Source organism: Vipera berus (assembly GCF_964194415.1).
Source record: "Vipera berus genome assembly, chromosome: 1".
In the NCBI taxonomy this organism is placed as follows: Eukaryota; Metazoa; Chordata; class Lepidosauria; order Squamata; family Viperidae; genus Vipera; species Vipera berus.
Window position 1 is genome coordinate 340,107,860 of NC_138202.1, and position 13,875 is coordinate 340,121,734.

Genomic DNA, 13,875 nt, shown 5'->3' on the forward strand with positions numbered 1-13,875 from the left:
CAAAGAGACAGAGTGAGGCCCGGCTCACTGGTTGGTTTGAATGAGACAGTCTAACTGTATGCTGCAGGTTTTCATGTCTGCTAATTTTTCTTTTCAGACTACTAGAATGTTATGAAATGTGCCTGAAATCTGAAATATGTCTTTTTCACTCTTAATTTTATTATGGGTGCTGTATTAATCAGTAGATTTCACATTGCTGCCCTTCAGAGTTATTGGGCTTCACCTCTCATAATCTCCAGCCAGCACAGTTTAAAGGGAGTCAAAAGTCTCACAATTCTGGAAAGCAACAGCTTGGTGAAATCTGGATTAGTTTTGTTATTAAAAAGCATTTTTGGTTGATAACAGAGGTTTATCAACATAGGTTTTTTCTTTTTAAAAGCTTTTGTTCAAGTGCAGCCAACAAAGTGTTATCTGAGAAGAGGGATTCTATCTTCTATGTGGAAGGAAGATGAATTGCTCTTCCAAGATGTTGCTTGAAGACACAATGCCAGGGGTAGGCAACCTTGGCTCTTTTATGACTTGTGGACTTCAACTCCCAGAATTCCTGAGCCAGCAGGGAGTTGGCTATAAGCTATAAAAGAGCCACGGCTGCCTACCCCTGGCATAGACATTTACTATCTAAGAGGAAACAAACAGTAGATAGCCATTTGCTGTGTAATATATTTCTCATATGCAAATATAAGCACTTTTCTCTGGTTAATAAGCCACAGGATTTATTTAATCTGGTAAGTGATAATTTCTGTTTTTCTAGGAAGGTCCTCCATGCCTGCCTCTTCTAGATTTCCAGCATTTACTCCAAGAATCTCAGAAGGAAGTGCTGCGGTTACAGAGACAGATTGCTGTGAAGAATTTTAAGGCAGCCCTGGAGCCCGGTGGTCAAGGATCAGGAGACATTTCTTTAGCCTTTGCAATGAACTTGGGGCTTACCACATCAGCCAGAACTTCCTGTTCAAATGGTTTTTCTCCTACAAAGGTATCACAGCCATGGGAGGAGCTGTGCATAGCAGTGGAGGAGACTAGCCAGGTAAATTACTTGATGCATCTTGTCTACCTTCGAATTATCAACATGCTGCACAATCTAGAACAAAATCCACCATTCTTAGTATACCAGATTCCTGAGTCCATCTTTGCTATCTAACATGAGATACAAGGTTTTCTGTTTTATTATTCCATTGCTCCACTGCAATTGTGAGATAGTGAAGACACTTCTGGAAGTGGGGCATATTTGAGAAAAGAACTGCAGCTCTTTTAAATGACAATTAAACATGTCATTCCCTTATGTAATGCTCTGCATTTCCTGTTTTTTTATCTGCTGCTTGATTCATCCAGATTGAAAGCAAAGAAAAAGAATCAAGTGAGGCTTAAAAGCATCACCATAAACATTATATTTATTTGTTCATTTATTTAAAACATTTTATCCCACTGTTTAGCTAAAAAGATCTCCAGTGTGGTTTACATATATTAGTGAGAAGATCCTAAAAAATCACATATACATTCTATATCCACAGGCTTAACCAGCTACAGAATTATCCCATTTTTCTGGGTGTTCACAATGCCTCATTAGCAAATCTAGTGAGCTGGGTTCACACAATGCTTTGGACTGTTAAAAAAAATACTCAGTAATAGCTTTAAATTTAGTTTGTTGTACAGATGTAGCTGCTAGGCTTTTATCTGATGAGGTTAAATATGCTGAGTGAACACAGACCAACAAAGGGAGAGGGGAGAGATCAAGCACAAGTACAAGTTCTTAAAATGAACAACTATCATTATCATGCCTACTTGGAATGAAAAGAGATCAGATAACATGACGGAATGTCCTCCAGACAGATAACCTTTTGGAGAGCCAAAGGTTCTTTGCAGTTGCTAACAGGGCTGAAGAGCCACCAGCATTAAGAGGGCGGTTGGAGTGTTGCAACACAAGCCTCATTTCTTTTGTACATGTGTCAATACCACATGCATGCCCCATCCATCATTGCTGATCCTGATCTCCCCTTCCTGCCCCCCAGCCCCAGCAGATGCTGCTGTGAATAGCCCCACATCTCTCTTGTTCCTCTATTCTTTGTCCAGATGGAACAGCTTAAAAACAGGTTCTTAGAATGCTGCTGAAGGAGGAGGAAGAGAAGCCAGCAGTGCAGCTTCAGGCCTGGGTGGAGCTGGGCTATTTGGACAAGAAGACAGCTGAGCTTTTCCTGGGTGTATTAGACAGCATTTGTTTACTAATACATCTTTTGCAGGCTTCCTGAGCAAATGGTGCTACTTCATGTCTACATAAGCACGCTGTTCAGATAAGGTGGGGTAGGCAGAGAACAAAGGGAAATGGACTCAAAAGACTGAAATGAACAAAAACTGCAGAGCATTTCTTCTGATTCTGACCCGTGTTTTTAATAGACTTTATAGCACTACAAAGAGTGCTTGAATTTCTATGGAAAGCATACAGTGCAACCCCCAACATCATTTGGGACTGAAGAACTTCAAGGAAAGGGAAGTGGCACAAGATGACAAATGAGATTTATATCTAGATCAGACCTGGTAGTGCTTGCAAGATCCAAGGCTAAGGCTGTGGGGTGTACCAGGAAGTGGAGAAAATGTCCCAGAAGAAGTGTGGCAAATCATGCACTGTCGCCAGGGGAACTACACAGATGTGAATCTGTCACCAAAGTTGAGCTGAACTCGGATTTTTTATTTTAGCATGTGGCCAGGATTGTTGGGAGATAAGCTTTTTGATTCCAATAACAGGCTCAGAGAATTGAGCCTGTCTCTCATGTGCTGCTGCATTTGTCTCATCACTAGACCATATTGTTGCCTCTTTCCCCTGCCCTATTGACCCATTAAATTATAGTGCCAATAGGTATAATACTCTGATTGACAGCTGCACAGATCAGGAATTCCCGACTTAATCTCATCCCAGCTACAAATACTTAGGTATATCATGGCAAGTCACTGTTCCCATCATTCTTCCTATTCTCTCTTTCTTACACGCAAAAAAAAAATAAAATAAAAATACAAACATACTTTTATCACACTTGAACCTTCCTTGAAAATGTTGACTGTATGGAGAACGGGGGAGATTTGGAACTGCACCGTGCTTGCACCTCTTCCGGATCCTAGTTCAGATCCTGGAAGTTTGGGTGGTCAAGTCTGGGAGTTCCCACTATCCACTCAAGGGGTCCTTCCTCGGGCCGCAGCTTGGAACTTTTCCCTGCCCCGTATCTAGCTGCTGATATTTCTCCCTCTTCCGGACGGCAAAGTGGTTCAGCCCACCGGACAATCCACCGGGCTGGAACTGTGCCAGCTCGGAGCTGTCCCTGGTACTGAAGCGGAAGGAGCAGCGGCCCGGCTGAAAAGCGCTTGCTTTTGTACAGGCCGTGTCGCCTTTGGGGTGGCAAAGGGTCTAGGTGGAGGCAAGTTTGACTGAAAAGAGGATCGGGAGGTTGAACCAGCTTTCCTGACGTTGCATTGGTGAGAAACCTAATGTTGTGTTGTCTGCTTTGAGGAGAGAGGCTCCATATCAGAGTACCATAAAATTTTGCCAAGAGGGGTAGATTTTAGTGCCCTATTGAGTGCATTACTAAGTATTCTTGAATATGTATACAATTCTTGTTCTTTAAAAGTGCAAATCATCCTAGGACGCTGGAGGTTGGAGAGAGTATATTTCAGGAACATTATCTCCAAATAGTGTAAAGATGGTAGAATAAAACTCTACATCTGAGAAGCTTGTTAGTAAGGGCTTTGGCTTCTTTCTCTATCAGTTCCCTAACAGAGCCTGATTTTCTTTTTAGTATTTTTTTTCTAGAACAGAGAAATGGCCAATCTATTTCACCTTGTAGGCAGATTACTTTTCCCAGGGCAGTTCCTGAAACCTCCAGCTGAAACCATCCTGCATTTATGGACAGTGAAAGGTGGATTTTGAAGAACCATTTCAATCCAAAGTAGAAATACTGGCCCATATCTTGTTTCACACAAGGCAGTTTCCATTTGCTCATTCAGTGTTACAGTGGAAAGAACCACCTCCTGATCAGAACATAAGCCTTCCATCTATTCAGGAGCTTCTATCATTTGCTCATCATCAAATTTAGAGCCCATCCAACTCGCAGAGCGACTCAAAATATTTCAGTTCCAGGAAACCTTAACTGTTTCAACTCAGGATGACACAGTTTCCTAGATGACAGAGTAGGATTTTAATGTACAGAAAACATATAATATTGGACAAATTTTCCTCCCATTATTCTTCAGGTGCTGCCAGATTAGTAACAATTACAGTCACTAACATTAATGTATACTTAGAACAGCCAACTATGTTAGACTACATCTCCTATAATCCCCAGTTAGCACTAGCTTTGATTTTCCTGTTTGGGGATGATAGGACATGAATCCCACTCCTTAAAAGATGCTAGGATAGGAAAGAGAGTCTTAAAAATCTCTGAATCTTCTTGCTCATAACTCATGATTCACAGACTGAAGCTGAGAAGTGATATTCTGGGTTACTATCAGAGTTTTCTGACATTAGTGGCTTGAGTGTTGTTTGAAGTCAAGCCCTTGAGACGCCTATAGTAGTACTTTAGCTTTTATCTGGTTTTAATAAAAAATAATAATATAGAGAGAGGGAGCTTAGATTGTCAATTCATATTTTTATCAATTTTTGATTTTTCAGAATTGGAATTATATATACCTCCCAATTCTGAAAAATAAATTATGAGTGGGTGTGGATGTGTACACACTTCCATTCCATTGTGTCCTCTTCTTGGAGACTGAGGGACAAGTCCCTGCAGTTTTTCAAAAGCAGCTTGCCATTGCTTCCTTTTTAAGGCTGAGAGAAAGTGACTGGCCCAAGGACACCCAGCTGTCTTTGCGCCTAAGGTGGGAGTAGAACTCTAGGTCGCCCAGTTTCTATATATCTGCCCAGAATGCTGCTTTGAAAGAGATGGGCAATTTAGAAATATGATAAATAAATATACAAACAAACAAACAAATAAGAAATAGATGCATAGCCTCGAGATCAGGTTATTTGAAGGACCATCTTTTCCCAGTCACATCTAACTGATTCACCAGAGCATAGAGGCAGGAAATGTTGCAGGTCCCCTGTCCTAAGGAAATACATCTGGCAGGACCCAGAAGAATGGCCTTTCCATGATGGTTTTCTTCCTTTGGAACATTATCCCCATGGAGAGTAGATTGCCTTCCACTTTGACACTCTTTCACAAGGCCTCAAAGACCTTTTTTTGCCAATGGACCTGCAGACCTCCAAGTGGGATGGAGTCCATAAAATGACTTATCTGATTGATTGTTATTGCCAGGGGTGGTGGGGGTGGAGAGTTATTGTTGTATATTGGGTTTTTATTTTTATAAACCACCCAGAATCACTGAGAGTGAGTGGGCAACCATATAAATTTTCTTAAATAAATAAAATAAATAATTAGAATGATGCTCTATGATATCAAAGGACTGGAATGATAATATATTTATTTTTTATACAATTTTTAATATACATTTATTTTTCATATAAGGAGAAGGCGTGGCATTGCCTGGGTGTGGAGTTAAGAGAGGAATCAGCCTAGAGACATTAGGTTCCCACAAGCGGTCTAAGTTCAATCCCTTTTGAATTCCGTTAGCTCTTATCTAGCACCCAATTAGTACTGACAGTTGACTAGATTCTTGTATATAGACATGAATAATAAATCAGCTTAACTGGAACCTAACATGTGGTCCTGATTCTTCACACTTAACAGACATGAAATTTGAACCTGGATTTACTGATTACTAGCTCTCTCTTGTGTGTAAAAATATAAGGGGTTCTTTATTAGATGCCATTTACAAGCTGAATTCACTCATCCCAGCATGGAAGGTGGACACCCAGGAGGGATGGGATACATTCCAACGAAGTAAGAGATCTCAGTCTGAATGTTACATGTGAGAGAAAAAGGGTGAAGACAGCATTTCCTTGGTAGTTTACAGAGTATATTGTAGATGCAGATAGTAGCGTCCACAGTCTGGCAAGATTTTTGTCTATAGATGTGAAAACAATAAAGAACTCAGCTGGGAAGAATCACTACTTTGTGATTCTTGGTTTTAGCCTGACAGCAGTGCTGTGTTCTGGGTGCCATGCCTAAACACAATCATATGATGGTTTAATGTGATAGTCTGGTCCGCATAATTTGCACAGATAAACAGCCTGGTTCTCATGGTGTGCTGAATAACAAAGCCAGCAAACCTTATTTTAGCCTGGTTTAAATCCAGCCATATAGAAGTTCACATTCCTGCCTAACCTCAGAGGTGACGTTCTACACCCAGAGCAGTTCACGGAGCAAAGAGATTTGCAGCAGAGAAGGTTGGCCTTAAGACTGGGTGTTGTAAACTGCCCAGGGTTGTAAACCATCCAGAGTCACTTAGGTGAGATGGGCAGAGTAGAAATTTCATAAATAAATAAATTTAGTCAATTTGCTAACTCCTATCAGTAAAGGATGACAAAATAAACAGGATCATTTGTTTTTTTTTAATTTTGCCTAAAATTTGTCTGTTTTGCAGTCAGAGACAGGAGTGTTTCCTTCTGCAAGAGTGCAAGATAAAGAAGAAACTTTGTTTTCTGCCCCTGCGGTCAAAGAGCAAGTGAAGCATTTGGTGAGGTTTTTTTTAAAAAATAATCTTTATCACAGCATATGACAACATCTAGTACAGCTTAGCAAATCTTAAAAAGGCTAAGCAGGGCGCCCTAGTTAGTCCTTGGATAGGGCACTAACAGGAAATCCTAGAACTATTGACTAGACTGGGGCACTGAATAACATTTCCAAAAGACAATGGCAAAAATTACTTTATCATCTGTTCACATGTCAGGGGAGTCTTGATCTTTACCTTGTGGAAACATTATTCTCAAAAGTAACTACAGATAGTCCTCGACTTAGAACACAATTCTGGATCAGGAAGGAAATACAGGCAGTCCTCGACTTACAACAGTTCATTTAGTGACCATTTGAAGTTACGTCACTGAAAAAAGTGACTTATGACCATTTTTCATACGTATGACCATTGCAACATCCCCACGGTCATGTGATCAAAATTCAGGTGCTTGGCAACTGACTCATATTTATGACAGTTGCAGTGTCCCAGGGTCACGTGATTATCTTTTGCGATCTTGTGACAAGCAAAGTCAATGGGGAAGCCAAATTCACTTAACAACCGTGTTATAATTTAACAATTGCAGTGATTCACTCAACAAAGGTGCCAAGGAAGGTCCTAAAATGGGGCAAAATCCACTTATCTCACTTAGCAGAAAAATTTTGGGCTCAATTGTGGTCGTAGGTCGAGGACTACCTCTACCTCAACCTACAACTACAATTGAGCCCCAAATTTCTGTGGCTAAGCAAGACAGTTGTTAAGTGAGTTTTGCCCCATTTTGCGACCTTTCTTGCTCTAGTTGTTAAGTGAATTACGCACACCGTTTACTAAAATTTAAAACAGCAAAGTTCTCTTGTGGAAGAGGATCCCAGGAGAAAGGATGCCACTAAGAAAAAAGTCCATGCTCTGTGTTGCCAGTGAGGCCGAGAACCATCTTGGAGAGATGCTTCTTCAAGGATCTTCTTTTCTTCAATGGTCTCCTTGAAAGATCGAAGGGTGGCACTTTCTAATAATGCTGTTCCGGTGTTATGGTCTTTGTTTTACCAAACATTTCAAAGATCTGTGCAATCTGCTCTGAAGTACAGGTATTCCTTGACTTATGACCACAGTTGAGCCCAAAATTTCTGTTGCCAAGCGAGAGAGTTTTTAAGTGAGGTTTGCTCCATTTTACAACCTTCCTTGACACAGTTGTTAAGTGAATCTGGCATCCCCATTGACTTTGCTTGTCAGAAGGTCGAAAAAAGTGATCATGTGACCCCGGGACACTGCAACCGTCATAAATACGAACCAGTTGCCAGGCATCCGAATTCTGATCACAGGGATACTGCAACGGTCGTAAGTGTGAAAAACAGTCAGAAGTCATTTTTTTCAGTGCCGTTGTAACTTCAAATGGTCACTAAATGAACTGTTGTAAGTTGAGGACTGCCTGTAGTTTACAAGTAATTGATAGCTTAAAAAAAAAACCCCAATCCAACTGGGAGCCTCAGAAATCTCATCACTGGAGCTTCCAGCTTCTATGCATTCCTTTCCACCAATGGGAAGGGACAGGTTTTGCATAATCAAAGTAGCTTGTAAACACTCGTTAAAACTTTCAAGATCATAGATCAGTGAGCAACTGATGGAATCTGTGAGGGAGATGAAGGGCTCGGAATGACATCACTGTGTGGTCATGCAAGCCGTGCCCCTTTTCTCCATGCATTATGAGGCTGCCCACATGCCCGAAAGGAGTGAGATCCTGTAGATGCCATTGAAAACACCCCTCATGCATCTGTCTAGGCCAGAGGTAGGCAGCCTCAGCTCTTTTATGACTCATGGACTTCAACTCCCAGAATTCCTGAGCCAGCTATGCTGAGGGGAAAAGGAGAGATTTCCAAGCTGAGCTATGCTGACTCAGGAATTCTGGGAGTTGAAGTCCATGAGTCATAAAAGAGCCGAGGTTGCCTACCCTTGGTCTAGTGCAAGGGTCTGCAACCTTGACAACTTTAAGACTTGTGGACTTCAGCTCCCAGAATTCCTCAGCCAGCTATGTCCACAAGTCTTAAAGTTGTCAAGGTTGCAGACCCCTGGTCTAGTGGCAAAATACAGGTAGTTATAATGGTATTGAAAACGGTATTGGAAAAAACGGTATTGAAAAAAGCAATTTATGACTGTTTTTCACACTTACGACTATCGTAGAATCCCCGTGGTCAAAATTCAGATGCTTGGCAACTGACTCACATTTATGACGGTTGCAGTGTCCCAGGGTCATGTGATTGCCTTTTGCAACTTTTTTTTTGACAAGCAAAGTCAATGGGGAAGCCAGATTCACTTAACAACCGTGTTAGTAACTTAACAACTGCAGTGATTCACTTAACACATGTGGCAGGAAAGGTCGCTGTAGTGTATGCTCTCAAAGCATACACGGAATGTCAGCACAGCAGGGGGCTGGACAGCTCCAGGCTATAACCGCTTTTGGCGGGAAAGCCTGAATAGAGCAAGTCGTTGACAGCCCCAGGGCATGGTCAGCTCTGGCGGGAAGCCAGGGTTTAAATCCACTGGCCACCTGCACTGGCAGGAAGCCCAGGTTTGAATCTATTGGTCGCGATTCACCTGGGCAGGTATAAAGAGACTCCAGGTAACCCCTTTGCTCCAGCTTCATTCCTGACCCAATAAAGAAGTACTACCCAGCTCAAGTGTCTGTCTCTCTGTGCGACCACGTGACATTGCAGTCGCAAAGTGGGACAAAATTCACTTAACCCCCATCCCTCTCCTAGCAGCAGAAGTTTTGGGCTTATTTGTGGTCATAAGTCAAGGACTACTTGTATACTTTTACGACATAGTTCTCTGGAAAAGAAGACCGAGAGTGTCCAGCTGCTAAATCTAGGCCAGTTGAGGCTTCAGCATCCCTGAAATTTAGGCTGTCCCCTTTGAAAGAGGGAAGGGTTGTTTGGTCATTTGCTTTTCAGTTTGATTGTCTCCTTTCCTCTTCTGATAGGAGTCTGAGCTCACAAAGAAGAGGAAGCAATGTGAACATCTGGAGCACGAAGTAAAAAAGAAGCACAAGAGATGTGCAGAGCTTGTAAGTGAGTCCACACACACACACACCCATTGTTGGCACTGTGCTGCTTGCTTCCCTGCAGACTCCTAGACTCAACAGACAGAAGAGGGATGCTACAAACTCCCCAGGAAAGGAAAGTTCAATAGCAATAACTAGCTAATAATAGCAAATCACCGATGCAGTAATACAGCAAGAACAAGGGATTACAAAGAGCGGCAATAGCTGATACAAAGGCTAACAATTCCGCCCCCCCCCAAAGTTACACATTAAGTACAGTGTCTGCTGGGTATGGAGGGGAAATCTAAAAACTCAAGATGGTAAATGTGCATTCTCAAACGGCACCCTTCTTCTTTCCAACAGCCTTTGCTAGGTAGCAGCGTGAAGTATTTCTGATAGGAAGGACAGCTATTGATAATTTCAACAATCTTTTCCATTTTTTTTCTTTGCAAAATGCCTTTTTTAAAACCATGTTATCATATTTTTATACATGGTATGCACAAATACTATTCTGAAACTGCACTTTCTTTGACTTAGAACTGCATATTTACAGTTTACCAGGTTGCACTTTTCTAAAGAATCCTCTCTGAACTCATCTGTCATAGCGGGGAGAAAATCCGTGCTTGTTTTTTTTCCCCACACAGGAGATCGAACTTCAGGAAGTGCGGAGTGATAATGCCCGACTCTCTGAGGAGAACGCCGTGTTACAGGGGCAAGTCGAGTGGACAGAGAAGGTAATCATGAGACCTTCTCTTATGTCTCCCCCCGCCCATCTAAAGTAGAGTAAGTTGGTGACTGTAGATTATGGCTTTGGTGTCCTCGATGTCTTTCTTAGAGATAAATATTATTTCAGTGTAAAACAAGTTCATCTTTCTGATGCGTTGGATGTGGATGTCAGATATCAGTACACAAATGCATACATTTGTGTCTGTGATCTTGCTTACAGTTCCATCAAATTCATTTTGTATGCAATAGATTAACTAGACTAAAGCAGAAAGAATTGTAATGCTCCTTGTGTCAGAGAGAACTCCTCCTCCTCCTCCTCCCTCTGAGGGCTAACCAATGGTTTCTCCTATTGCAGGTCGAGTCTGAAAATGCTGACTTAAGGCTGCAGGTTTCTGTAGTGACCGAGGAACGGGATTTGGCTCTTCAGAAAACCCAGGAACTCCAGGACAGGCTGGAGAGTCTCGGGCAGGCACTTAAGGTTTGTAGCAAAGGGCTGTCCCAGAGCAGCTACCTTCTACTGATATCCTTTGTTTTGGAAAATTGGCAAGCAGAAATGGCAAATTTGGAATAATAATAATAATAATAATAATAATAATAATAATAATAATAATAATAATAATAATAATAATAATAATAATAATAATAATAATAATAATAATAATAATAATAATAAGAAGAAGAAGAAGAAGAAGAAGAAGAAGAAGAAGAAGAAGAAGTAGTTGGAAGGGGCCTTGGAGGCCATCTAGTTCAACCCCCTGCTCAGGCAGGAAACCCTATACCATTTCAGGCAAATGGCTGGCCAGTCTCTTCTTAAAAACTTCCAGTGTTGGAGCATTCACAGTTTCTGGAGGCAGGTTGTTCCACTGGTTAATTGTTCTAACTGTCAGGAAGTCTCTCCTTAGTTCTAGGTTGCTTCTCTCCTTGACTAGTTTCCATCCATTGCTTCTTGTCCTGCTTTCAGGTGCTTTGGAGAATAGCTTGACTCCCTCTTCTTTGTGGCAGTCCCTGAGATATTGGAACACTGCTATCATGTCACCCCTCACCCTTCTCTTCGTTAAACTACACATACCCAATTCCAGCAACCGTTCCCTATATGTTTTAGCCTCCAGTCCCCTAATCATCTTCGTTGCTCTTCTCTGTACCCTTTCTAGAGTCTCGACATCTTTTTTATATCGTGGTGACCAAAACTGGATGCAGTATTCCAGGTGTGGCCTTACCAAGGCATTGCAAAGTGGTATTAGTACTTCACGTGATCTTGATTCTATCCCTCTGTTAATGCAGCCTAGCACTATGTTGGCTTTTTTAGCAGCTGCAGCACACTGCTGGCTCATATTTAAGTGATTGTCCACTAGGACTCCAAGATCCCTCTCACAGTTACTTACTACTATTGAGCAAGGTACCACCTATACTATACCTGTGCATTTGATTTTTCCTGCCTAAATGTAGACCCTTACTTTTTTCACCATTGAATTTCATTTTGTTAGATAGCGCCCAGTGTTCGAGTCTGTCCAGATCCTCCTGTATTTTAAGCCTATCTTCTGGAGTATTGGCTATTCCTGCCAGCTTGGTGTCATCTGCAAATTTGATGAGTTCCCCATCTATCCCCTCATCCAAATCGTTGATGAAGATGTTGAAGAGCACTGGGCCCAGAACAGAGCCCTGGGGCACCCCACTACACACTTCCTTCCATGTAGATGCAGTTCCATTGAAGACCACACGCTGAGTAGGGCCTGTTAGCCAGCTACGACTCCATCTGGTGGTGATGCTATCTAACCCACATTTTTCTATCTTATCAAGTACTAGGTTGTGATCTACTTTATCAAATGCCTTACTGAAGTCCAAGTAAATTATATCTACAGCATTCCTCTGGTCCACTAATTTTGTCACTTGGACAAAGAATGCAATAAGATTTGTCTGGCATGATCTGTTTTTGACAAACCCATGTTGACTTTTAGTGATGACTTTGTTTGCACCAAGGTGTTCGCTGATTTGTTGTTTGATTATCTTTTCCAGAATCTTCCCAGGTATTTTTTCCCCTTTTTTGAAGATGGGAACTACATCAGCTCTCTTCCAGTCCTCTGGTAGTTCCCCAGTGCTCCAGGATCTTTGACAAATATAGTTCAGTGGTTCTGAGATCACGTCTGCCAGTTCCTTGAGAACTTTGGGGTGTAATCCATCTGGTCCTGGTGATTTGAACTTGTCTAGGCTGGACAGGTGTTCACTTACCATTTTCTTGCCTATCTTAACTTGTGTTTCTATTCTGTTTTTTATGGCACTGGTTTTGGTAGGTTCTTGAGTTGTTTTCCCCTTTAGGATTCTCATCCATGGAATTCTTCCCAAGGTCTCTTTAACTTTATTGAAATTAGCTCTTTTAAAGTCCAAGACTCTAGTTTGGCTATGTTCTATTGCTTGTGCTTCCAGAATGTTGAATTCCAATATTGCATGATCACTTCCCCCCAAGGTTCCTGTGGCTTTGACACTTTCTATCATTTCATCTCTGTTAGTGAAAATTAAATCCAATATGGCTAATCCCCTAGTTCCCTTCTCTACTTTTTGGGAGAGAAAGTTGTCTGCTAGGTTTGTCAGGAATCTGTTTGATCTTCCACTTGGTGCAGAGTCTCCCAGTTGATATCAGGGTAATTAAAGTCCCCCATTACTATTGTGATGTGCTTCCTACATACCTTAGTTAGCTGACTAGCAAAAAGTTCATCTATTTCCTCTGTTTGGGCAGCCTATAGTATACACGTATGGCAATGTCGTTTTTTCCCCTTTTATATTGACCCAAATGCATTCAAGTTTACAGTTTTCATCATTGTTGTGCTCTATTTCTGTAGAGATAAAGTTATTTCTTATAGAGAGAGCAACTCCACCTCCTCTTTTGTTTAGTCTGTTTCTTTTAAATAGTTTAAATCCCTCTAGCTGTGTGTTCCATTTGTGGGTTTCGTCCCACCATGTTTCCGTAATGGCAACAATATCATATCCGCCCTCATTTACCTGAATTTCTAGTTCACCCTGCTTACTGTTCATACTCTGTGCATTGGTGTATAGACATTTGAGTCCTTTATGACTGACCCTGTGTTTACTTGCTACATAACTTGTGTGGTGCCTGACTTCCCCTATTTTCTTAGATTGCCGGGGACAGTGATGTTCTGTATCAATTAACTCACTGTCCCCGTTGTTTAGTTTAAATGTTCCTCCAGAAAAGCTGTGAATTTATTGCCAAGTAACTCAGTCCTTTTCTTGGATGGATGCAGACCATCTCTTTTGTACATTTTTTCATTGGAACAGCTACAGTCATCGTGACTAATATAACCAAAGCCTTCTCTTTTACACCACTCCTTTAGCCACATATTAAATTCTGCTATATGCTGGCCTTTTCCATTTTGCTCCTTATACACTGGTATACATTGAAATGGACTCCAGGCTTTCTGATTAAAAGCTGGTTTTGAGGATGTGGATAAATGCAAATGTCACTTCTTTATTTGTGTTATTCATACTCCTATGAT

General features: G+C 41.4%; 1 protein-coding gene across 1 annotated transcript in view; it reads left to right on the top strand.

Annotated features, from left to right (window-relative positions):
• TSPOAP1 (TSPO associated protein 1) overlaps positions 1-13,875 on the top strand; it is a gene marked incomplete at both ends in the record, with an annotated part of 99,886 nt that overhangs the window by 19,767 nt on the left and 66,244 nt on the right. The window contains 5 exons of the mRNA XM_081346746.1: positions 752-1,024; positions 6,523-6,615; positions 9,584-9,667; positions 10,288-10,377; positions 10,725-10,847. Coding sequence (XP_081202872.1) covers positions 752-1,024; positions 6,523-6,615; positions 9,584-9,667; positions 10,288-10,377; positions 10,725-10,847 — 663 coding nt within the window. The remainder of the gene's footprint in view (positions 1-751; positions 1,025-6,522; positions 6,616-9,583; positions 9,668-10,287; positions 10,378-10,724; positions 10,848-13,875) is intronic.